Source organism: Crocodylus siamensis, chromosome 1, assembly GCF_052110815.1.
Source record: "Crocodylus siamensis isolate JL-2025a chromosome 1, ASM5211081v1, whole genome shotgun sequence".
NCBI lineage: Eukaryota > Metazoa > Chordata > Crocodylia > Crocodylidae > Crocodylus > Crocodylus siamensis.
Genome location: NC_143395.1, coordinates 374,353,325 through 374,379,880, shown reverse-complemented (window position 1 = coordinate 374,379,880; position 26,556 = coordinate 374,353,325). Strand labels below are relative to the sequence as shown.

At 42.4% G+C, this 26,556-nt stretch overlaps 1 protein-coding gene across 12 annotated transcripts in view; it reads left to right on the top strand.

Moving 5' to 3' along the window:
- The window catches only part of NBEA (neurobeachin), an 835,610-nt gene that overhangs the window by 678,801 nt on the left and 130,253 nt on the right, over nt 1-26,556 (top strand). For all 12 annotated transcript variants that reach the window (XM_090027554.1, XM_090027509.1, XM_090027581.1 and 9 more), the window contains one exon: nt 10,981-11,096. In XM_090027554.1, coding sequence (XP_089883680.1) covers nt 10,981-11,096 — 116 coding nt within the window. The remainder of the gene's footprint in view (nt 1-10,980; nt 11,097-26,556) is intronic.

The following is a 26,556-nucleotide window of genomic DNA, read 5'->3' as shown; positions in this document are numbered from 1 at the left end:
GAATTGCCGTGTTTTAATATTGCTTTAAGTTGGGGGTGGGAGAGTTGCTTTTCTAAACGGCAAAAAAACATGGGACTTTGGTTTTGATTCCACAGCCCATTAGTGTTTTGTACTTTCCAAGGTCTCTGGCAGACATTACACTTAAGATGTGATTAACCAGTTAATTGTAAGTAGTAACCAAGCCACACTTTCATGCAACTAATGATATGATAAAACAGGGGATAAGCCACAAAGTTATTACACAAAATAATGTAAAATAATTTTATGGCTGGTTCCCATCATGCCTTAAATTGAACACACGGCCAGCACTGACTGGCACTCCCCACCTTGGGTGCACACCAGAACCTTCAAGACTCCAGTGTGCTCCCATGGCTGGGAATGCTGGTAAGCTGAGCAGTACACCTATCTGTGGGAGCACATTGGAGCCATTCACTCCCAACCACTTGATTGGTATTCCCAGTTGCAGGAGTATACCAGAGTGAAAGACTCTGCAGCTGGCTCCAGCACCTGGGGCTTGCCTTCCTTGTTGTGTGAGTGAGGGGGCTGTGTGTGCATAGTGTGGTGTGACAGCAATAGACAGTGCCCAGCAGAGGCTGCGCCCCTCACTGCGACGTGCAGCGCTGGCCAGAGCTGTACCCCACCAGGCACCTGCACCAGGCGGAGCACCCTAAGCATCCCTGCCTGCTGCTGCTGCACCATAGGGGGAGTAAGGGGGGGGTCTCTACACTCCCCACCCTCCCTCACACCGCACAAATGTCATGCACCCACACCCTGCCCCTACAACTTCTCACATATACACAACCCCGCCAACATACCCCATGCTCCCCCAAACAGCCATACCCCTTCACAAACCCCATCCATGCACACACCCCACACAGCATCATATACATGCACACACACCACCATACATACCATCCCCCAATATACAAGGCTAAGAATTTATTTATTTATTATGCAATGACCTCTATATAAACTACACAAACACAAATCATGACAAAATATTTTTTTAAATAAAATTAAAATATGCTATAGTAGGTGTTTGACTTCTAGTATATGATTTGTTTTCTTTTTGATTATAAGATGGCAACCCCTCCTCCCAAAAGTAGTATTTCTGGGGGACAAGAGGAGGGACTTCTGGTGACAAAGGACTCAGGATGGGGCTTCTGATCTCAAGATGGCAACCAGGGGGTGGGGCAACTGTCAAGGTGCAGGGCTACCCATGTGGCCCTTGACAACTCACCAAAACGCATTAAGTGGCTCTCCACCCAAAATAATTGCCTGCCCTTGTTATAGACTTACAGTTTTATTGTTAGGTATCTAAAGTTAGGTGCCAAGAACCATATGTAAATGCAAGTACAAGTGGCCTGGTTTTGCTGAGCAACCTTAAATCCATTGTCAGTGGAAATCACACCTTCTTCTTTAAGTGCCTGTCCATATTGTCTTATTTCTTGTGCATGTACTACCTGTTGTACTTAGGCCTGAAGTCTTTTGGCCAGGAGGTGTCTTTGGGATTCTGCATGCATCCTTAATGTCTAGTGCTCAACACTGAGACCAGAAAGGGCAGAATAGCTCATCTGCCCATCAGTTTCTTCTCCCAATGTGCGGGAAGGAACCTAATATTCATTTTTTGACACACTTAACTGGTTTTCTGTAGCATATGCAAATATTAGTGTTAACTTAAGCTTAGTTTATTAGCATTGGTTGCCTTTTGACATGTGTTTGGGTTATATTTCATTTCTCCCTTCACTGGAGGTTTTATTTTCTTGGTAGCTAGCCTTCTGATGTCTAATCCCAAGTGTTTGGAGATTAAATATCCTCGTCTCTCCTATGATAGGAAAACGCATGTAAATAAAGACATGTCAGACACTGTTTTTCCCAGGAAACTTGTGTAACTCTCATGTTCAATTTGTAAATCCTTCAGAAAAAGAACTTTGAAATCCATGGAACTTAATTTACAGATGTTTATGCTGGATCACTCCATGAAGCCATCCTTGGAAAGTAGTCTTTCTGATGCTCTGAACTTTATCCTGAATGTTCCAGTAAGCTCATTAGTATGGATCTCCAGAATTCAGGCCAGAAGTGTGTGGCCCAGTGATGGCTTTATTCTTGGAGTTTCTTCTGTGCACTCCTTGCCGCTGATTAGTTGAGGGCCCCCATCACTTGTGGCTAACCACCTGCACCTGATGGCTGGATGGTGAAAACAAGAGCTGCAGTTTCATGCACAGGTGGTGAGCATGAGTGGCAAGAATCAAACAATGGTGCCCCACCACTGATTAGCAGAGGGAGGACACGTAGGGGAAGCTCCAAAATTAAAGAAGCTGCTGTGCTGCATGCACTTCCAGCCTAAATTCCAGAGATCCCTACTCATTAGCTCAAGAGCACTGTCATCCAAGGCTCTAACTTTTGTTTCTGATGAGATATAGACATAGACATATACATATAAAAATAAAAATTATGGTTGGATATTTTACCAGTCAAATATTAGTCAAAAATTGTAAAAAAATTGCCTGTGGATCCAAATAATACACACAAAAAGCACAAAGTTTCTATTAAGAATTGTATCAAAAACAATTTTAAAAAATCATATTTCTGTTGAAAACTGCAAAAAATGTAGGTTGGGTTTTTTTGTAAAATTGCTATAATCTTTGGTCAGAAAATATGTAGTCAGCTGACTGGTCAATTGACATTATTGGACCAGTCAATTGACTGGCTTGCCAACTCTAAAAAAAACCCCCTTTCTGATAAAACAAAGTCTCACTTTTTACAAAAGTAAAAAATGAGACTGATGGACCTTTCAAGTTCAAAAACTGATGAGATAGTTCAGATAGGGTGGGAACTCTTCAGATATATGAACTTGCTTAAAGAAACCATGGTCCAATGTATGCCTGTTCAGAACAGAGATCTTGGCTTGGTTCTTTCTGAAGCAGAAGGTAAAGTGAGTGAATTTCCTTTTTCTCAAGACAGGATACTCTGCCCCCATCCTACTCTCTGACATACTGACCTGTCTCCGAGCTTAGTTTCTGCATATTCCTTCCTCAGACATTCCTACCAGGACTTTCTAAGGGGACTAGTTACTTTTGATGACAAATTCTCAAATGTCAAGATTTAGATACTGTTAAGTGACCCAGTTTTCACCTCCAAAAGTCATACCCAATTTAGGTGACTCAAGGTGGGGAACTATAAACTAAGCTATGAGAATAGCATTTCCCTCTCAATCTGCTCCTTGATCAACTGTTCGAACAAATCTCCCTTACGTTTTTGTTTCATTGTTGCCATTCCAACCATTTGACTAAATTTTGATCCAGCAAGCTCTTCAGTTTGTGCGTTTAACATTAAACAGATTAATAAGTGCTTTCCTGGATTTTGAATTATCCTGTGGGCTCTTTAGCATAGATCCTATGTCTTACTACAAATCTGTCCAACTTCTTAGTGGCCAGGGGCCACATGCCCCAGGCTGCACCACATGCTATGGGGACCACCCCAGCATGGGCCAGGGCTGGGCTATTTTATGCAACTCTAATCCAAATAATAGTATTAATGATGATAGCACATGCATGTGTGTGTTCTTATCATGTTTTTCATAGTTTTCCATAAACCTGTGAATAACATTTTTATAGCTTAAATTTTATGAGGACTGGTCATTAGATGCAATGTCTGGGTGCTGTAGTAAATACATTTCCTCTGGTTTCATTTTTGATACCATCAGTTTCTTTGTGCTCTCAAACATGTTACCAGGGTTATAATTTCTGCATGTCTGATACTACTGGAAAAATGAAACTGCACTTTTTATTTCAAGCTGTCTCTAGAGTCTCACATAGGTCTTGTTTAGTTATGGTAATGGCCACATTTCATTCCACAATTCAAAGGCCAATTCAGGGCTTTATCAGCTTGACCTTAACTTACTCTCCATTCAAATTTATAAGGTAGTAACAGCCAGGAAAGTTTGTTTTAATATAAAAGGTTAAATACTTTATTTGAAATATTTTTTAAGTTGTGAACATGCAAAATGAAAGGTATTAGGTAAAAGATTTTTTGTGTGCTTCACTTAAAGATATTCTTGTACCTCAAGCAGAAATTGTACGAGTCATTAGTCATTAATATGAAATAATGCCTCCAGTTATTAAGAAGAAGAGATACAAATGATGAAGTTACTCAATGAAAGGAAATGTCTCTTTCAGCTGGTATTGTGACTCAATTCACTGTCAGCTCAGTGCTGCCACTTGTTCTGCATCAATGACTTGGTGATGGATTTCCAGATTTCATTCTGGCTGGTTGTAGAGCTTGCTTTTGGTGAAGAGAGAGGTGGAAAAAAATCAGATTTGATGTCAGCCTAGCATAAAGTCTTTTTTAAAGCTTTGATTAAGAATGATTATTGGATTAGTGTCCTTTTAGAAGAAATCTGTGACATTTCCAAACCTTTTCTTCCCTGGAGGTAGGAACTTTTTGGTGAAGTACTTATGCAGACTGGACTGAGATAACTGAGATTGTCTATGCAAGATGCTTTAGTCAAGATTAGAGTTAATTACTGCCCATTAAGCAACACTGTCTACACATGCAGGCACTTACTGGACAGTAATATGCTCTAATCGTGAGTGAATTTACTACCTGTAAATACAAGCAACAAATTTACTCCTGATTACTTACTGCACAGTATGCCACGCATAGATGGCTGACTGGCAGCAAATGTGCTCCTGGGCAGCTGGGCAGCAGGAGGCAAGAGATTGCTCCCTGCCTCTGGGAGCTGCTTGCTGCCAGTGTGGGGTCCACCACCGGAGCCTGGGCAGGAATAGTGTGCCCCTGCCCTGGCAGCAGGGAGCTTGCAGCCCTTGCTTCATTATCATGATCGGGTAGTGAGGGCTGGGAGATTCTTATCTCTCAGTCCTGGTCCCGCAGTCACGGATCCTGGGCTGGGAGATTCTTATTGTTACTGTGGAGCTCAGTCTGGGAGTTAAGATTCTCCCATTTCCAGAACTATAATCCCTGCTGGTGGGACAGGGGTACATTGTCCTGCCCTGGGCTCCAGTGGCAGAACCCACCCTGGCAGCAGGTAGGCAGCAGTGTCCTATCCCTTGCCAGGAAATGGTTGTCTCCTAGCCCTGTGCTCCCTGCCAGCCCCTGGGCCAGCACCAAGGGGAACCTAGATTTCCCCATGGCTGCTGCAGGGGGCCAGCGCTGGGCCAACGGCCAACTACTTCCATGAGCAACAAATCTGTTCCTGCTTCTCTGCATGTGTTGATGCTTGCCTGGGGTAGGTTTACTCTAGAGTAAATTACTCTCGAGTAAACCCACCTTGGAGCATTTGCACATGTAGATACATCCACTAAGTAGCAAATAACTAGAGTAAGAAACAAAAGGTTCTACCCCACATCTATAGTAACTTCTTCCCCCATAAAAGGTTACGTAAATGTTTAGTAAGCATATTTAAGGCACCATAGCACTTGAAAAGTTAGGTAGTCTTACTATACATCAGGAGGTCTTTATGTAGTCTCTATGGTTAGCTCTTGATCTGCTGGGATTTTGCTATCCTCCATAACAAAGATAACGCAGCCATATGTACATCTCCATATTTGTGTTGCCATATCCAAAAAGAGGCACAGTTTGATCAAAGATGGGCAGATTTAGCAAAACACATAGCAGTAGGTTCTTCCTGAGCTATCTGAAATGGAACAGGTATGGAACCAATTTATTGTGCATAATTTATTTCAGTCTCTGCTGAAATAACTTACAGTCTTTACAGCTCCTTAGATATATATACAAAAGGCAGTTTTCTGGGTATATTTGCTTTCCAACACATTTCAGTCAAATTAGGAATTCAAATACAAAATCCAGCATTCGGGGACAAATTGCACATTTGTAAGATATCCTTGAGGATCAGGTCTAAAACCAGTCAGTAGTGTGTGCTGGTGCATATGAGTTGTTTTTGGCATTGGGGAATTAAGAAATCTCTAATATAAATACTTTTTAATTTTAGTTATCTTTATTATAGTAGTAACCCTTATTGCCACTTCGCTGAAACCACAGCTTAGTTAGTGTTGCACAATTACAAAAAACACCAATAATTAACCTACATTGTTTTAATTCAATTAACATGTATGTTAAAATAATTTTACATTATTTATTCAAGGCCAATGGAATGGAAATTACTTGTAAAATTTTGAGTAGCGTATGCTATATATGTGTCAGTTGTTTTACAGCATTGGGCTACCTACATTTTGCAGAGAAATAAGAATATATGAACTGATATGAATTTATATACTGTTATTCAAGGACAAACCAAGATTAAAAAAGATATCCATGCAATTGTGTAAGAATTTGTTTACTAATTTTAGATACAGGAGTTCCCTAGTTATTCACAGATTGGCAACGTAAGCCCCTGGCAGACATTACATTTATCCCATGATTAATGTGTTAATCAGCCAATTTATAACACCATAAAATGGCAAAGCAGCCATAATAACATTCCATAAATAATGGACATCTCTGTGGCTGGTTCGTTTGGTGTCTTAAATCGACTATATAACATGTTGTGTTCCAGATCAGGGCCTTGAGTTGATTGTCAGTATCAGGTAGAGATACCCCCAGGTCTACAACTGGCCCTTTGAGGCCAGTGCTGACAATCATCTGATTGTCAGCCCCGGTCCTGGACAGTCCTGGATTTCCATTTGGCCCTGGACAGCTTCATGTCTCGAACCAGGCCTGGGGCACTCTGCGGTTGATGCCAACAATCAACTGCTTGTCAGCACTGGCCCCAGACAATCTCAGGTCCCAAGGCTACCCACAGCCCAGTATATGAGATTGGTTTGGGAGCAGCTCTGAGTCCCAAGACCCAGGGTTGTTTGTGACCAGTCTTGATGAACAACTCCATAGTGGCATAGCAGGATATGCAATGTTTGAGGTGGGGAATAAAATTCCTCAGATTCCAGTGGCTGTTTTTTCAAATGGCTGCCAGGGGCCTTATACATATACTTCTTTTATGCATATATGCATTCTTGTATCCTCTGTGTGTATGCCTGGATGAATCCAGTATTTTATTAAGGGGGGATACAGGTGTAATGACTAGCACTGCACCCCACTCCCAGCTACACCCTCCCCCTCCTGGGAGACAGGAGCAGCAGATGGAGAGGGGAATGAAGTGGGGGCGGGGCAGGTGGGACTAGTATATATAACTAGGCTCTGCAGCCCCGGTGCAGCTGCTTGCAGTCTCCCCACCACCAGCCATGAGCAGTCTGGCCTCTGCTGCCTACCACAGAGCCCAGGCTTCTCATGGCAGGCACCAGGATCCACGAATCCACCCTCCCCTCTACTCTGCCATCCACAAGGAAAGCAGCTCAGCTCTCTGGGCACTTTTGGTGGCTTCAGGGCCTGGCAGAGGCAAGATGGAGGTACGGGGGTACAGGGTGGCTCCCCCCAGGCATTCAGCTCATCTCCACAGCGCTCCCCAAGTGCACCCAGGTCTGAAGAGAACCCACCCACCCACCTAACTCATCATGAGACACAGCCCTGGGGAGCCGATGAGTCCCCACTGCATCTCAGGGGGTTGGCAGCATCCTATTGGTGCCAGGTGGGCAGCCGCAAGTGGGCCAGGCTGGGGGTAGCCATACCAATTCAACAGGTTAAATGGATTTTTTAAATGGTATTTATATCCCTAATGCATAGGTATCTAAATATGTGTTTGTGTGCATGAGCATTTCACCCACTTTTTATGTGACACTGTTAAATATTATTTGCACGTTTCCTTCTATCTAAGTATTAATTTGGCCCCTGGAACTATTTTATATGACTACTTCTTAAGTGAGGATTTTGATTGGGATCTGCCAGTGCTCCTGCTGGGACTCAAGCCCAGAGGTTCTCAGTTAAAGGGTCTTTCTCCTAGGTTATGATCAGACCAATTACTACAGTTGGGGTGAGGAAGGAATTTTACCCCCTGGTCAGATTGAACCGTTGTGGGGGAGGGGTTGCCTTCCTCTGTAGTGAGGGGCATGGCCCTCTTCCTTAGTTCTCAGGTGTATTTTAACAACCCTTGTAGTAGAAGGACACTGACAACATCACCCCCTTGCTTTACTGATGGCAAATTTAGGATTCTTTTTGTGTCTTAGGCAACATGCCTTGTAGTAACAGGGTTGTATGCCTTGCATGACAGTTGATTGTGTGGTTTTAGGAATAAGTTAACGCAGACTTGTGTGTGATGGTTTGGATGAGAATAATCCTGCCTTGATTGGGGGTGGACTAAATGACATCCAGAGGCCCCTTTCAGCCCTTCTTTTCTATGTTTCTAATTTAGAAAAGGAATAACAGTCTCTCTCTCTCTCTCTCTCTCTCTCTCTCTCTCTCTCGTGTAGGAGACATACTTTAATTAGCTTATGTATTTATGTTTGTTTGAGGAGGAGAAGATTTTATCTGTATTCTATGTAAAAAAAAAAATTTAGGCAAGCATTTAATTAGTTCTGCAAGTGGCAGGGTACACAGCATTCTTTACCTTTTGCTGTGTGAGTTCCACAGTCTAGGTCAGATTTGTACAAAAATTCTCCTTCCAGGACTTGCAAACCTCCCTTTATTAGTCAAGAGTTTGGTTTTGCCTTTGGAAGGGGATTGTGGGAGATCACAAAATCCCCAAGATAGCTAACATTTTTCTAGGCTGGTGCAAAGTGGCTAATATTTGCTTCCGATTCGGCCAGTTTCGGGGACAGTGATTTGATTCGGTGATTCAAATCACTGTCCCGAATTGATTCAGCCAAATCTGATTCAGAGATTTGGCCACCACTGACTCAGCCAAATTTCCAAATCAGTCAGGCCCCATCCGCTGCCCACTCTCCTAGCCCTGTCAGTGGCTGCCCTGCCTGGCTCTAGCATCCTGGGTCTTTAAAAAAAACCCAAAAAACGAAAAGCCCCACACTCACTGGCTGCTGCCAGGTGGGGAGGCAATCCCTGCTGCACCCCACTGCCCCATACTGCATGGGGGGCTCTGCCACGAGCCCCCAGAAGCCCTAATAGCTGCTGCAGCAGCCAGTGAGTGTGGAGCATTTTCATTTTTCTTTTTAAAGAACCGGGAGCTGGAGCGTGGTGGGGCAGCAATCAACGGGGGGCTGGGAGACTGGACAGGGGATGGCGGCTCATGGCAGAGCCCCTCATACAGTGAAGGGCATTGGGGGCAGTGAGGATCACCCCTCCCTTCCCTGCCTGGCAGCAGCCAGTGAGTGCAGATCTTTTTTTTTTTTTTTTTTTTTTTGAAACCTCAGGACGCTGGGGCCAGGTGGGACAGGTATTCATGTGGCTGGGAGTTCAGGTGGAGGTCAGGGGTGCTCAGAGGGGCTGGGAGAGTAGGCAGAGGATGGGGCTGGGTAGGGGTGCCCCCCATGATCCACTTCCCACTCCTCCAACCCCATCCCCTACTTACCGGCGTGGAGTCTGGGTCCAGCTCCGTGCTGTAGCAAGTGGGGACTGCCTGAATCTCCAAAGCTCTCCAAATCTTTTCCAAATCAATTCACAGAGCTTTGAATTGATTTGGACCTTTTTATTGGTTTCCTGATTCAGTTTGGATTTGGAGATTCAGCCACTGAATTGGGCCAAATCTCCTCCAAATTGAATCAGTACCCGAAGCTTTGCACAGCCCTACATTTTTCCTATGGATGGATAAATGCTTCAAACAAGATTGTGAAGAGAAGTAATCTGTGTTGCTAAGCACATAGACTGCTAAGTTTTATACCACTTAGATCTTTCTCAGATGTAGTTTCTTTGCTAAATAGCACTTTCAGAAATAAAATCTGGAATTCATAAACTGTAGTGGTCTACTGAATGCAAATTGTGCCCTTTGGTACCATATTTATGACACTGACAGACTCTATAATAGAGCCCTGATCCTGACTGGACTGGGGATGACAACATAACATAAAGGATTAAATAACCATAATAATACTCTAATTGCAGTTACACTTGCAGATCCTGCAAACAAACAAGCCCTTTCAGTTTGATTGTAAGAGACTCCAAAATCCAAGAATAATGTTTGCCTCCTTCTATAGCACTCCCATCTTCCCCTCAACAAATCCTTAAGAAAAATATATGATCATATGACAAAAAATCATGCAGCTTCTTGGGAACAGAGAGGGAGGCAGGGGTTGCCACAAGAAGGGGCTTCACAAACTCCTGTGCAGAGTAAAGCTTGGAGCAGTGGTGGCCATCCATTTGCTTGGAGCAGTGATGGCTAACCTGTGGTACAGGTATCAGAAGTGGCATGGACAGCCTCTATGTGTAGCACATGGTAGATTGGGAGGGCAGTGGGGAGGATAGGCAGAATAGTGGCAAATAGGACAGGAAACAGAAAGCAGAGGATCAGATGCTTCCACCATAAGGCAGGAAGCAGAAAGCAAAGCAGCAGCTCAGTCAGGGGACAGACAGGGAGCAGAAAGCAGAGTGGCAGAGCAGGTAGGGGATCTTTGGCACTCAGAAAGGGTACAAATCTAATTTGTGGCATGTCTGCCAAAAAGGCTACTGGCTTGACCTTAAACCAGAATTCATTTACCTTAATGAATTTGTCTTAAAACACCCCTGTGGCATACAAAAAGGAATACTATCCCTGTTTTATATCTTTAAAACCAATTTACCAAGAGTTCTGCATTTTTCCCCTCCATTGTTTCAAACAATCTTACAGTCGTGATACAGAACGTAATATACTACACTTCACCCCCATGCACAAAATGCACAGTCAAACCTGAAAAATATTGCTCTGAATTATAACGATTTTGTAGCACCACACTACACTACTAAAATAAAATACAGATTCTGTGTGTGCATGTGTGTGCATGCGTGCGAGTGTGTGTGAGATAGTCGTTACTCAAATAAGAGTGGTAGTGTTTTGTTGACTTAATTACATAAAATAAAATAGTCTGTGGGAGACTGAGAAATTAATCACACTAATAAGTTTGCTGTGCATCTTAAAATTTAATGAAGCTCTTAAAATAATCAGTCTTTAAATTTAATTCCTAGGAGAATATCTCTGGCCACTCCCCGACAGCTTTATAAATCCTCCAACATGACTCAGCGCTGGCAGCGAAGGGAGATTTCTAACTTTGAATACCTGATGTTCCTCAATACTATAGCAGGTAAGGCTTCTAACTCTTTAATCCCTCATAATGTGTTTATGTTTGTCAGAATCTTGAGTGCCATGACTTGATAGAATACATTTATCCCTCTGGAATTCAGCTGCAGCTTTATGATAGATTCTGAAACACTCACATTAAATTTGATCAGGAAATGCACAACCTATCACTGAGACTTTAGATTCATGTATTGTTGTGGAAGTTGTTCTTTGCTCTCCTTCTGCCATTTCCTCTGCTGACAGCTTTGTCTGAAGCTTTATTAGAGTCAACAAACCATTGCCAGAGAGTGTCTGGAAATAATAATGGGAAAATGTAATTTCGCTACTTCATCATTCTCAGCAACAGCAACTAGACAGCAGAATAACAACAGTATTCTGCCTAGTACAGATGTCACCTGGATTGTGGTATGATTAGATTACAGCATCTTTTCTCAGTTAGTTCTTTGAACTGAAATATAATATCAGATTAGGTATTTAAAATATGAAATAACTGCCACAGACATCTATTCTTTATAAGCAAAATAAAAGTTATTCTGACAATTGTTACTAATTAAACAATAATAGTGACATTTTCCATTCTGTTTTCTGTATTTTAGTAACTCAGGTTATTTGAAATAGGAAAGAATAAAATTTTATACATAACAAATAAAAATTTACTGAAAACTGCCTACTCTTCTACCCCTTCACTGTAACATATGAACTTTCTCATGCCTCCCACCCCAGTGAGCTTTAAATTGGGTGAATTCAGTTCTACCAGGTGTATTAACATCACTCAAGTGTAACAATTAACACATAGCTGCATTTGGTACTGATTTTCCTGCTTGAAGTGGTCTTCAAGCCAGACATATGGATATCTAAAACCCACTGTTCGTTATCCTGACAATTACAGCCTTGAGCTGTTAGTCGTTCCTCACAGTTCCCTCTGAGAATTTCTCTGGCTAGGGACAGACATTACACATAAACCAGTTTAAGTAATCAGAAACTGGTTTAAACCTGTAACAGAACACAAGTTCAGTGCACATAAACCAATCTGAAAATGTCTGAAACCAGTTTGAGATAAACATTGTTGAACATAGTATCAGACTTAACTGATTTGGCTCAAACTGGCAATTTCTGTCCCAGACCCCTTGCTGGTTTAAGCTAAATCAGACTCCTCCAGCATTGCAGCATGCTCTCTGGGCTGGGTGGGGTTCACTGCTCCACAGCAGAGCTGGTCCCTCCCCTCTGCTCCCTGGCTGCAGCTCAGTAGAGACTGCAGGTGTCTGTCTGGCTTCTGCTTCCCCTTTCCCCTCTGCCTTACACAGACACACAGCATTAGCTAGCAGACCACATGCTGGCTATGGTCCGTGCTGTGGTAGATGAGACAAAGGCAGAATCAACAGGTAGCTGGTAATGTCCCTCTGTTGTTTTCTTAATGGGGTGATAAACACTGAGTTAGGGGTGATATACACTGTGTTATCAATTCTGTGCTGGGCTGGCCAGGAGGTGGGGAACCCCTCCCTAATCAGAGCATCCTGCTGGGTCCTGGCCATGCCTCCCCTCAACTGAGCACCATGGAAGGGATGGGAGGGCTGCTCTAGTGCCTCCTGGCTTGTAGCCTGAGCCAGTACAGGCATGTGACTGCACTTTTTCAGTCTGGAGGGGATATCTGTATGGTTACAAACTGGTTTAGCCTAGCCAGCTTAGACTAACCTGCAAAGATCAAATCAATTCTGGCTCAGGCGTTTTGAATGTTTGTCCCAACACATTATCTCCACTGAATTGGGGAACGTCTCTCTTCCCTACAAACCAGATAAAAAATTCAGTGACAAATTACAGCTCCAAAATGAGCATTGCTGTTTCAGTGATAGTTATATAATGTGGTATTTGATTAATGTAGGCCCAAAATAAGTTATAACAAAATTATCATTCTTAATCATTTAAAATCCTTTGTCCCTTGAATTCCGTATCATTTACTCTAGGTGCCCTATCATAATAGTACCTGAACTCATAAACCTTAATTAATTTATCATCAAATCCCAGGGGAGGCACACCTAGGCCATGGGCCAGGGAGGATCTAGTCAGGGAACTTCTGGAGGGACTGGATGTATTTAAATCAGCTGGTCTGGATGATCTACACCCCAGAGTGCTGAGGGAATTAGCTAAGGTCATTGCAGGACCCCTGGCACGGCTGTATGAGCACTCATGGTGCTCTGGTGTGGTGCCAGAGGACTGGAAGAGGGACAACGTGGTTCCCGTCTTCAAAAAAGGGAGGAAGGATGACCCAGGGAACTGTAGGCCAGTTAGCCTTACCTCAATCCTGGATAAGCTTTTTGAAATAATTATTCTGGCACATGTCCACGAAGGGCCAGCAGGGGAGATAATGCTTAGGGACAACCAACACAGGTTCATTAGAGGCAGGTCCTGTCAGACCAACCTGGTGGCTTTCTACGACCAGGTCACCAAATCCTTAGATGCAGGGATAGCGGTGGACATAGTCTTTCTGGACTTTCGGAAGGCCTTCGACAGTCTCTCTCACCCCGTTCTCATTAAGAAACTGGGGGACTGTGGTGTCGACACCCACACAGTCAAATGGGTCGCCAACTGGCTGGAGGGCTGCACCCAGAGAGTGGTGGTGGATGGGTCGTTTTCAACCTGGAGGGATGTGGGCAGTGGGGTTCCACAGGGCTTGGTCCTCGGGCCTGCACTGTTCAACATCTTCATCAGTGACTTGGACGAGAGGGTAAAAAGCACCCTGTTCAAATTTGCTGATGACACTAAGATGTGGGGGGATGTGGGCACATTAGAAGGAAGGAATAGGCTACAATCAGACCTAGACAGGTTACAGGGGTGGGCGGATGAGAATAGGATGGGATTCAACACGGACAAGTGCAAGGTGATGCGCCTGGGGAGGAAGAACCAGCAGCATACCTACAGGCTGGGGAACTCCCTTCTCGTCAGTGCAGAGGCAGAAAAGGATTTTGGAGTCATCATTGGTGCCAAAATGAACATGGGCCAGCAGTGTGGGGATACGGTCAGGAAGGCTAACCGTACCTTGTCATGCATCCACAGATGCATCTCAAGCAGGTCCAGGGTGGTGATACTCCTCCTCTATGCAGCACTGGTCAGGCTGCAGCTGGAGTACTGGGTCCAGTTCTGGGTGCCGCACTTCAAGAGGGATGTGGACAACATGGAGAGGGTCCAGAGGAGGGCCACTCACATGATCAGGGGGCAGCAGGGTAGGCCCTATGAAGACAGTCTATGGGACCTGAACCTGTTCATCCTCCATAAGAGAAGGTTGAGGGGGGATCAAGTGGCCTGTTACAAACTAGTCAGAGGGGACCAGCAGGCACTGGGGAAGTCCGTGTTCCCCCGAGCACTACCAGGAGTGACTAGGAATAACGGTCACAAGCTGGCAGAGGGTAAATTCAGATTAGACATCAGGAGGCGCTACTTCACTGTCAGGGTGGCTAGGATCTGGAACCAACTTCCAAGCAAAGTGGTACTGGCTCCTACCCTGGGGGTCTTTAAGACAAGGCTAGACAATCACCTTGCTGGGGTCATTTGACCCCAGTACTCTTTCCTGCCATGGCAGGGGGTTGGACTTGATGATCTGCTCGGTCCCTTCCGACCCTACTAACTATGAAAATATGAAATCATTTGTGTGAGTTATGCAAGTGCTGTTGTTAGTGTATATTTGGCCAACTCAGACACAGAATTTGTGATGTGTCTAAATTTCCACAAGTGTTTTCTAGACTTGGAAATTTAACACAGGTATCTTAGTTTCATCCAGTGGATTGCCCACAAAACCATTTTTCCCTCATAGTTTCAGTCTTATATATAGTTTCACCCCACACAGATCTGGGGGCACACAACCCCCGTCCCCACCTTGCCCTCCCAGACAAGCAGCAGGAGCAGATGAGCAGATGTGGGAACCACTGGGCAAGTGGACCCGCAGCTCCTGGACAAGTGGTGTGCAGTGGTGGAAGCCGCCCCCTCATCCCTGCACCCCCCAGATGAGCAGCAGCTCCCTCCTGCATCTGCTGTGCCCCAGCTGGGCAGCGCTTGCCCTTGCCCCTGCCCCAGCCTTAGCTCCACTCCTCCCTCACTGTCGGGGCCTTGATCACCTCCCACGCCCCTTCTTTTCCCCCTTACCTTCCACCAGACTTACTAGACTAGACTTACCGGCTGCACACCAGTCTAGTATCAGAAATCAGATAGGTATCGGCCAATATGCTTCCTTAAAATCAGCTATCGGTATCGGCCCCAAAAATCTCTGTCGGTGCACCCCTATATATTATTAATCACTTTTGAAGCTCAGAGTAATTTATTTCTTGGAGTATCACCAGGGCATCCAGGCTTGGGAGACATTATTATGAGTGCTGTTCCGAATTACAGCAGTACTTGCACTAAAATATCCGTCAGTGAGCAAGCTCCAGTCTCAAGGGACTACATTAAAATATCTCAAAGTTTTAACTAAAATATTCTTTTGACCTCTAGTTAGAGACTATTCCTATTAGACAGCTTTTTGCTAGCCATTTGGGTGGGCACTTAAGGCAGGTTTCTCTGTAATTGGTCCCACATCATTCACTTCCCTTACAACAGCATGGCTTTACATCTACACTCCAGATACACAGCTGCTGGATGAAAGGTTTGAAGAATTACTCGTTTGTTTTTCTTTTCTGTAATGTGTGAGAAGGCTATAAATCGTTGCTTGTCTGTATGTTTCCATTTTCATTTTTTTTGAGAAACACACAGAGAATTGGACAGTAGTTTGGTCGCATCTTTTTGTGACTTGGCATACCTATATGATCCAACTCAGACCTCAGTTCATTTCTGAGATGTTGCGGGTTTTGCTTCCCTTAATCTAACACTGGTAAATCTCATTGTGCAGCACACTAATTGCTCCCTGTCTAAACAAATGTGTCCCATATTTTGCTGGTTAATCTCCAACCTTTACCAAAACTTTCTGAAATACATTTAAAATAAAATTCAGATAGCAGATATTTTATCTGTAGGTAATATTGTCATATTAGGTACAGATTTTGGTATTCAGAAGAAAAGACATATTTCCTTCTCCTAATTTAAATCTTAGATTGGTTAATATGTTTTTTAATGTCAATACTCCTTGTGATGATGACTTGAAGCCACATGTACTAACATAATTGTGTTTTCGGGGAGGGAAACGAACATGCTGATTTGTAAAGGCTTCAAAGAAGCCCATAATGCATATTATGTAGAACGAGATCCCTTCATTAGGTTGTAGACACACCTCCCAAAATAGGATGTGAACAGGGTGTTAAGCAACTACTGTTTGAAGAGGCTTCCCTTATGCAGAATATCCATTAATGCTGTTGCTTGTTTGAAACCTGTCTCCATGGCTTGGAACCACTGTCAGAATCACCTTTCATGAAAGATCTGTACGTTCCCTAATCCCTTTTCTTTTTCCCAAGCTGGATAATGTTAGCCTTCATGATCTGAAAATATATCTTTAAAAAACCCTTGCAAAGATACCTGAGAAATGGCCAGATCCCTACACAGGACTGAAAGCAAATACTAATGCTTTCTTGTTAAAAAGTCTGTTATCCTGACCTCATTCACTGCAGCCCTATCTCCTCTTCTGAAAGTTCTGTAATTCTAGTGACATAATAGATCTATTAACTTCTACTATAGCTGCTGCCAGATGGTCCCAAATTATTCTGAAATAGAAATAGCTTTCCATGCAAACTGCTAATAAGAAACAAAAATGCATGTACTGTACTGTGAAATCATAGTTAACTCTGCTTCTTGATCTTTGTGCTTTCTTTAGCAATAGGCAAGCCTGTTGACATAAAGAATCCCTTTCAGTCCCTAATGATGCTATACTCCCTGCCTTCTCTTCTGCTGTCTCTCAAAATGTTCACAAATTCTTGTTTTAAAAGAGCAAATACAATTTATCCTAGACAGCCTAACTGCCAAATACAAAAAGAAACTAAACAGTTTAAAGCGCATGAAAAGTGGAGTTGTTTGAACCTCCTTGGGAAATTCCAACCCAAAAGCTTGCAAAGAACTTCTTTCTAACTACTCATTTGGTCTAGTAAAACATATCACATCTACCCAAATAACTTTGCCTGAACATTTCAAAAAAGGGTTTGTTGTTATTCTCTAAATTTTCTGTGGAAAATTTAAAAAATAAATCTTTTTGAAAAATCAGACTTTTCTACAAAATTCCAAAGGTGAGCCAGCTGACTCCAGTAATGAGAAGGCTTCCCAGGTTGCTTGCAGGGAATTGTGGCCCATCTGGAAAGTATGGAGTAAGTGGTAGGCTCCGGAGTCTCTCCTTATGGAATGGGAAACCTAGGAGTCCTGTGAGCGCTAGCTCTAGCTTTGTGGCAAGCTCTGAAAGCTGCAGTTTATGGCCAGATTTTTAGGTCTTCCCAGACTCTGTCCTGCACAACCTCAACTTTCAGGCTTGCAAATATTAATTAAAACAAAGATGTATCTGATCTCCTTAGCCTGGAAAAGCTCAGGCTCAGGGGTGATCTGATGGCCACCTATAAGTTTATCGGGGTGACCACCAGTATCTGGGGGAACGTTTGTTCACCAGAGCGACCCAAGAGATGATGAGATCGAATGGTTATAAACTCCTGCAAGACCGTTTCAGGCTGGACATAAGGAAGAATTTCTTTACTGTCCGAGCCCCCAAGGTCTGGAACAGTCTGCCAGCGGAGGTGGTTCAAGCACCTACATTGAACACCTTCAAGAGCAAATTGGATGCTTATCTTGCTGGGATCCTTTGACCCCAGCTGACTTCCTGCCCTTTGGGCAGTGGGCTGGACTCAGTGATCTTCTGACATCCCTTCCGGCCCTAATGTCTATGAAACCTTATGTGTCTGCAACATATTTCAGTTTCAGTAACAAAAATTTGTTTTCTTAAAAAAGAATAATTCCTGACCCTTTCTACTGATGAAAATGCTTGCCTACAAAATATGTTGCTTGTACTGAAAGCATTAAAGCTAATAACCGTTCAAATGTACCAGTATCAAATAGAAAGGAGCCATCTATATCTGCCATTAGCAGGACAAGATCATCAAAAGATCCTCTGTGAGAATCAATAAACTTAAAATGTTTGATTTCATGTGCATTTTTGAAGCATATAATATATTTATAAAATAATGCTACATACAGACTTACTATATTTTTATTTGAACCCATTGTGGAAAACCAATTTTCATCACTTTTATATTTATACTACTTCACAGTGGAATCTAATACGTAATATGTATTTTTAAGGTATAAACCTCTTAACCAAAAATGTTCCTGCAGATAGTGATGGTCTGGTGTAGACCATTAGCTGTTCGTTTAGATGGCCCCATCCTGTTTAACTTCCTCATTTTTAAGCATTGAGAGATATATACCCTGTTAATTCCTTATCACTATCACCAGGCATTTGCTGATTTGTTTAGCACATCTGAGTCACATGTTCGGCACTTGAGTAGCATGCTGGATTATTTAGCGCATAGCTCTCTTGATTGTCATCCTCCCTTTTGTAAAAAGTAGATTTCACCTGGCAGATATTTTTGTTATTTCTATTGCCTTTTCTTCTGTAACTCCTCTGTGCCATTCTGATGATTTTGGTGTATAGCCCTTTATTAAACACTGAGAAATCATCCATTGTTATACTCACTCAATCATAGATAGCCTTGGAAATTACTAGACATTTTCACCAAAGCAACTTCTGAAACCAGCCCATTTCCTTTCCTTGTGACTGATGTGACTGTCCTTTCTGCAAGATCTCTGGATAGCTGGTTGCACTCTCTGCAACAGAATCACTGACTCAAACATAAATCTACTTTTTTGATCTAGACACCTATTTTGGAATTCTCCATAACTTCCAAATCAGACCTTGAAACAGTGAAGTGAAGTACTGGCATAAAATCTGACTCTGTATGACTTCTCTGTGGAGCCTGGCAGACATGGGTTTTTTTGTAGTGCTACAAGCTAGGTACAGACGTCAAAAAACCTGAGGCTGAATTGATTCAGTCTTTGCAGGTTAGTCTAAACTGCACAGATTAAATTGAAACAAAAGTAAACAGACATTTACCTTTTATTCAGGAAATGCAGCCACATGCCTGCAATGGATCAGGCCAGAGGCCAGGGGGCACTAGAGCTTGGTTCTCTGGTTGTGTGTTCACTTCCTCTCCTTACTGTTCCTGAAGTCTCTAGGATTTGCAGTCCAGAATTGCAGCAGCAGGACTCGGCCCGGTTGCTCATTACAGCCCAGCCCAGCCCAGGGCTGGAAAGCATGCTGGGCAACTGTGATTTCACTTGAATCAGGAAGGGGTGTGGGACAGAAGTTTCAGAAACCGGTTTGACCCAAATCAGTTAAGTCTGATACTACATTCGACCAAGTTTATCTTAAACTAGTTTCAGCCATTTTGAAACTGGTTACAGGTTTAAATCAGTTTCTTATCACTTAAACTAGTTTATGTGTAACTTTTGTCCCTAGCTACAAAGTTTGTAGGGCTGCCAACTATACTAATGCTGTGGGCAGGCACAGCCTCCTGGCTGGAGTGTGACAAAGTTGACACAAAGGCCTGTTCTCTAGTGAGGGGGGTTACTCCTTAGCTTCACCAATTTCCCCAGATAAATCCACTGGTCTCCAGTCTGAGGCTGCCTACCATCTTGGAACTTTAAGGGCTTGTGGTGTTTGAGCACCAGGAGCCCTTTAAAGCTGCTGGTGCTGCTGCCTACAAGCCCAGGAGTGCTGGGGACAGGACTGCTGGGGTTGCCCTGAGTCAGTGAGGGCTGACTGGGTTTTTTCCCTGCTGCATGCTACCCTGGACATCAGGGGCTGACTAGGCAGTTTTCCACCTGGTAGACTGCTGTTGCCATTGCAGCCCTGTGTTCCCATAGCTGTCATATGGCAATGGAGATTGGGCAGCCTGCAAGCCTCCCTGACAACTTCCCACTGGGAGCCAGCTCCTCTCCCTTCTTCTCTCCCCTTTGGAGGGTGGGGAAGAGAGCAGAGCAGTGTGTGATAGTGGGTGGTTTAAGACCTAGCCACATATAAAATTTGCCCAGGCAAGACAAAGAAGTTGCTTCAAACAGCAACTTCTTTGTCATGGATTTGCCATTTCTGGGGCCGATCTGCCATTGTTATAGCACACCAAATGTTATAAACATGTGGCTGCTCACTTTTCACTCATACTTTGACCACTGCCCATTTCAACAAATGCAGTTCCTTATTCCTAAATCTCTCTTCTTTAACCATAAGTGATCCAGAACACTCTAATGCAAGAACATATGATTTCCATAACTCTTGCTGGCTTCCTATTCTGCTGTTATTTTCTTTTCAAAATTACCCTTTTTTCCCCCCCAGACTCTCTAAAGTCTTGTTTCAACCTGTCTTTTTGGCCTTAGAGTCAACAATTTTCTCGCCTCCTTATTCTGTTTCTAAGGTCTTCACCTCTTCCCTGCCCTCTTTTCTGACTCAAGCATATTTCATCGTGTTTACAGCTCTGGATTTTTTTCCCAAAGGTAAACACTGAACTCTGCTACTTATCAATCAGTCTCAATTTTATACTTTTTGTGCCCCTGGCTTTTGTCCTGATTTTGTAGACATAAGCCTTCCTGCCCCCTTCCCCCCACTCCCTTTTCAGGGATTCCTTACCTTTGAAGAACTGGAAGGAACTGTGACTATACTAATTGCCCTTTCTCCAGCCTCATAGAAAAAGGCCTTATGGCATATGAACAGAATATATAGCAGCTGAACACTTTGAGCAATAGAAAAAAAAAAGGAAGAAGTCATCTTTACTAGTGTTATTCAGGAAATATAATGAAAAAAATTAGTTGAAAATTACTTCAAATCAACAAGATGCAAGAATAAAGAGGGTGAAGGGTTATAATAAACATAAGCCTGTGTTCAGGAATCTGTGTGGCTTCCAGGTTTTTACTTAGAATCTAGTTTTGAAATTTGATTCCCAGCATTTTGCTGGCAGAGTAAATGTACATTTACATTTATATGTATATTTAAATATAAAAAATTAAAAATCCCAAATGCCTTGGCTTTTAACAGAAGTGGGGAATAATTACTTGTAAATGATTTCTTGTAAAGGGGAAAGGATTATTTTTTTAAAGGTTTGTGGGGAAAAAAATGACACATTCAGGTAATGAATTCAGACCGACTTCTTCCTCCTCCCTCTTTTTTCTCCTGTTTAGCATTTTCCACTTTTTTACCCTGTGATGTACAAGCGCTCACTGGTTAATTATGTATATATTTAGCTACTGCATGTGTTGGGCTTATTATTGTCATCTAATTAGATGTAACTCGAACTGCTTGCTTCTAGAAAAATCATTAAAAATTCTTTCCTAATGACCTAGAGATGACAAAATGTCTGTAAAGTGTGAAGAAGCAGACAAGCACAGGAACATCGCTCTTAAAGAGTGTTAATCCAGATGCTGCAATCATCTAATTAAACAATATTTTGCTGTCATTAACATTTTCACCAAGGAATTGCAGTTATAATTTCTTTGTCAGCTGTCTCTAGATCACTTTACCTTCAAAACTAAAGTGCCATATAAAAACATTAAATTGGATGGTTTAATTAAAAAGTTTCTTTTAATGAAGAAACATATCCGGTATTTCTGAGATCTCATTTACTGTGCCTGAGTTTTTATTGTTCAAGTAGATTAGTGTCATAGGCTTGTAATATTTAATATTCAACTTTTAACATTAATCTCTATAAGCCTAGTTGGTGAAAAATCTGCAGCCTCTAGAAAGGTACGATGTCTCCCAGTAGCAGTACAGGTTTATGCTTTATAATTATTCAACAAGAGACAAAACAGTGACAATTCTTCTGTGCAATCACCTAACAAGTGGCATTGTGGTAAAATTCATTTCTCTGCTTGCTTTATAGTCTGTAAAAGATCACAGTAATATTAAAACTGATCAAAAGAATGCCTCTTGTAAAATTAAAACAGTTATTTTTATGCATCTTTAGAATTATGGGTTTATAATGCCATAATACTTGAGTCACTTCTGTGCATCCAGATATCCATAAATGTAGAATCCCTATAACATCTAACTCATAGTTTCTCTACATTTCCAATTTAAACTAAGATTTGATACAGTTTGTTTTTATTTATTGATGTCATAATGTAAATATTTGAATTAAGAAGCGGCAGCAAGACCTTTTTTTGAAAAATAAATAGTATAATTACTATACTTGGTTTTAAAAAAAATTTAGTGAAGGAGAGAAATGGAAAACCTAAAAAGAAATTAAACTGTGTGTCCAAAACTAAACAACAAATCAGAACCTTGACTGGAGGCTAGTTAGAGCTGGGTAGTTAGTGGTTTTCCACCCCATGACAATTTTTGAAATTTAAAAAAAAATCTCTCTGAAAGAGGGACAAAAAGTCGAAGTCTCAATAAGTTTTCTTTGAGCTAATAACAATATGCAAAAAAAATCAGGTCACTTGAAACATTTATTTTGATTGCAACCTTTTCTCTCCTGTCTACAGTTAATTAACTAGGATTTCTAAATATAAAGTCATTGCAAGCCTAAAAGTGATGTTACTGTTTTCAAAATGTTCAAATGAGAAGGTTTGATAATTTTAAGATTTTAAGACTTCTCAAACCAAGAGATATGTTGAGGTTCACCCTTTATTGTTAGCTGTTCTGACTTTGAAGAATCAGTATTTTTTTCACTGAAAAATATTTTGTCAAAATCTCTGTAGTTCTACTCCTGACTCAAACGTGTTTGTTTAATGTGCTATGTCCTGCTACCTTTCAACCTAAGTAAGTGTTAGAGTAAATTAGAATAGTTAAAAATATATTTGGTCATTAAAAATGTATTATATAAATATGTATTTAGTAGTATAAACTTATTGTATTTGATTATTTCATATTTTTGCTTTGAATTACTTTATGGCATTGATTTACTTTACTTTGTTTTTGAAAGAACAGCATACAGTTCTACTGGTACATAGAGAGTTAAAAAAAAAACAAGGTAAATTGATTTGAGACCCCAAGATCAGGCTTAGAAACTGCTTTTTTATGCAAGTAGTCGCATTGGCTTCAGTGAAGATTATCATTTGGGAAAACACACATAAGAATGTTTATTTTATAATAAGAAATTTCTTAATATTATAATATCATCTTTCATTTTAGAATCTCTAGCAACTTTACATATGTCAATTAATTGAAACCTTTTGGGGAAGTAATAACCCCATTTTACAAATAGGGAAAATGAGGCACAGAAAACTTAGGTTTCTGTTCCCATTTGTTGTTTCAAGACTTTGGCAGAGTCAAGGGGAAAAAACCCTAAAACTATTAGCTTTCAGATCACCTTTCTCCTCCCCCTTTTACATTGACAAACTCTGGTCTTCTGCTTGAATCATAGATTTAATAAACAAGAATCATATAACACATAATCAAGGATTTTAGTAATTGTGGAAGTTATATAAAATTATAGCATCATTCATCTGCATTTCATTAGTTATATATTAAAAACAAACAATTGGTTCTAGATTCATTTTACCAAGTTCTTTTTGCAGCTAAATTAATTATATACATTTACTAAAAGTACCAAATTAAGAACACAATAACTGTTATTAATGCCTACTTTTACTGGTATCAGTGAGACTGCGTGTAAAAATAGAGAAATGCTTGTTGTTTGTCAACATTAGTTGAAAAAAATAGCATGTTTGCAGAGCAATGAAAGTCTTATTTCACTAAAGCAGGCATGATTTTTGTGTAGAACTCAAATAAATCCCAGAACAAGGAAGGCTATGTTTTCTTGGGCCAGGTTGTGTACCCCAGGAATCTATCTGGAATCTAAAAGGAAGCAGTTAGTGAGACAGGGCTGTAAATCTGTAGCACGACTGGGAATTGTTAATCCAGGTTATTTCAGTACGTTAATTATATATATTAAACACACACACGCAAGCATATTTATTACTTGATTTTGTTTTCCAAGAATCTTGTTGCATATTATGATTCTCAGTCAATATGTTGGTGGATTCGGTATTGACTCATTTTTTTCAACATTTCACATCTTTGATTTTTTTTTAACTACTGCTGTATACAAATTGATAACAGTAGAAGATTTCTTCCTTATATTTTCCTTCTCATGGTTGGCCATGAATTTTTTATTTTAGTTATTCATTTTAGATGCAAATTATTCTTTATAAATTGTATCTACACATTAGTTCCACTCATTTCAATTGCTGGCATGTAGTAATGGGATTTTTTCCCTTAGATTTGAGGGGACAGGCTTTGGAGCTAGAATTTAGCTTTGCTGTTTGGGAAGGTTTTAATCTTAAAATTATTTAGGAAGGAACATTAAAGCAAATTTGAGGGGCCACAGTCATAGCCAGTAGCAACTTTCAGTAAGTTCAGCAAGGCAGGGCAGCTCTGTATTCAGCCAGTTTGTGACTCTTAGCCCCCCCCCCCCATTTGCCTTTCAGCTTGGTGTGAGGAAACAGGTAAAAAAAGGAACCCTTTGGGGCCAATGAGCAATAAACAGGCCAGCATCCAGGCAGCTTTGCTGGGAAGGTCTAGCTTGGAAGAAGAGCAGTAAGAGAGAGAAGGCAGATTAAGAGACCCAGGGAAATGGCTGGAGGGCATCGAATGCCAGAGCCACTGCCACTGCCTTTGCTTGCACCTGTGAGGTTTCTGTCCAGGCACCCACTGCTCACTATCTAGGCTTTCACCCAGGTCTAGGTTTGGCACTGTGGGGACTGTGGCTTGCAGGTTCCTTCCAGTGATGGCCAGGTCAGGGAGTGCCTGCAGTCTGAGTGGGGCCTCCCTGGTGGTGTCTCTCAGGGAACAGGCAAGAGAACTACAGGAGGAGTGGTGAGGCTCCAAGCATCCTCTGCCATGAGGAGTTTGATTTGATGCTGGAGGAGACCTCCAGGACTGTGGAGGAAGAAATGCCAGAGGCAGTGCTAGAGAAAGAGAGAGGACATGGACACCCAAGAGGGTGGAAGCTGGAGGCTTGTGACTTCTGGCAGCAAGCAGAGATCTTCACCTCCACCTGCAGTGGTTTGTCTGGAGAACAGATATGCAGCCTAGCAGCAGAGAGGGAAGAGCATGTTCCATTGGTGGAGGAACACAGGCCAGGCCTCACCAAGGTGGGAAGGATCAAGATGACTGCCACCAAGAAGAAGTGATAGGTGGTGGTGGTTGGAGACTCCCTTCTGCAGGGGACAGAGGGAGCCATCTGCTGACCTGACCTGTTGTCTCAGGAGGTCTGCTGCTTGCCTGGAGCCCAGATCCAAGATGTCATGGAGGGACTACTGAGGCTCATCCAGCCCTTTGACTACTACCCCATGCTGCTCATCCATGTGGGCACCAATGATACTGCCAGAGGAGACCCTGAGCATATCAAAAGTGACTACAGGGCTCTGGATGCAAGGGTGAGGGGTCTGGGGCTCAGATTGTGTTCTCATCAATCCTTCCAGTCAAGGGAAAGGGCCTGGGCAGGAGCAGGTGCATCCTGTAGATTCAACATCTGGCTGTGCAGGTGGTGTCCAGCAGGGCTTTGGCTTCTTTAACCATGGGATGTTCTTCCAAGAAGAAGGATTGCTGGGAAGAGATGGGATCACCTGACCAAGAGAGGGAAGAGCATCTTCTGCAGACTGGTTCACTAACCTAGTGAGGAGGGCTTTAAACTAGGTTTGCCTGGGGATGGAGACCAAAGCCCTACAGGTAAGTGGGGAAGTGGAAGACCTGGAGGAAGAGCAAGCAGGAGGGGGCAGCAGGGGAGGTGCTCTCATACTTCCTGAGAAATCAGGGCAATCACTAGTTACCTTAGGTGCCTGTACACAAATGCATGGAGCCTGGGAAACAAGCAGGAAGAATTGGAAGTCCTTGCACAGTCACAGAACTATGACATGATTGGAATAACAGAGACTTGGTGGGATAGCTCGCATGACTGGAGCACTGTCATGGATGGGTACAAACTGTTTAGGAAGGACAGGCAGGGGAGAAGAGGAGGAGGAGTTGCACTTTATGTAAAAGAGCTATATGATTGCTCAGAGCTCCAGTATGAAGCTGGAGATAGGCCTGTTGAGAGTCTCTGGGTTAGGGTCAGAGGGGAGAGTCACAAAGGTGATGTTGTGGGGATCTGCCATAGACCACCAGACCAGGAGGAAGTGGTGGATGAGGCTTTCTTCAGTCAGCTAGCAGAAGTTTCATGATCACAGGCCCTGGTTCACAGGGGACTTCAGTCACCCTGACATCTGCTGGGAGGGCAATACAGCAGTGCACAGGCAATACAGGAAGTTTTTGGAGAATGTTGAGGACAACTTCCTGGTGCAAGTATGTTGGACTACTAGGGACCATGCTCTTCTTGACCTTACTGCTCACAAACAGGGAAGAATTGGTGAGGAATGTAGTAGTATGGCAACTTGGGCAGCAGTGACCACAAGATGATGGAGTTCAGGATCCTGAGGAAAGGAAGGAAGGAGAGCAGCAGAGTAAGGGCCCTGGACTTCAGAAA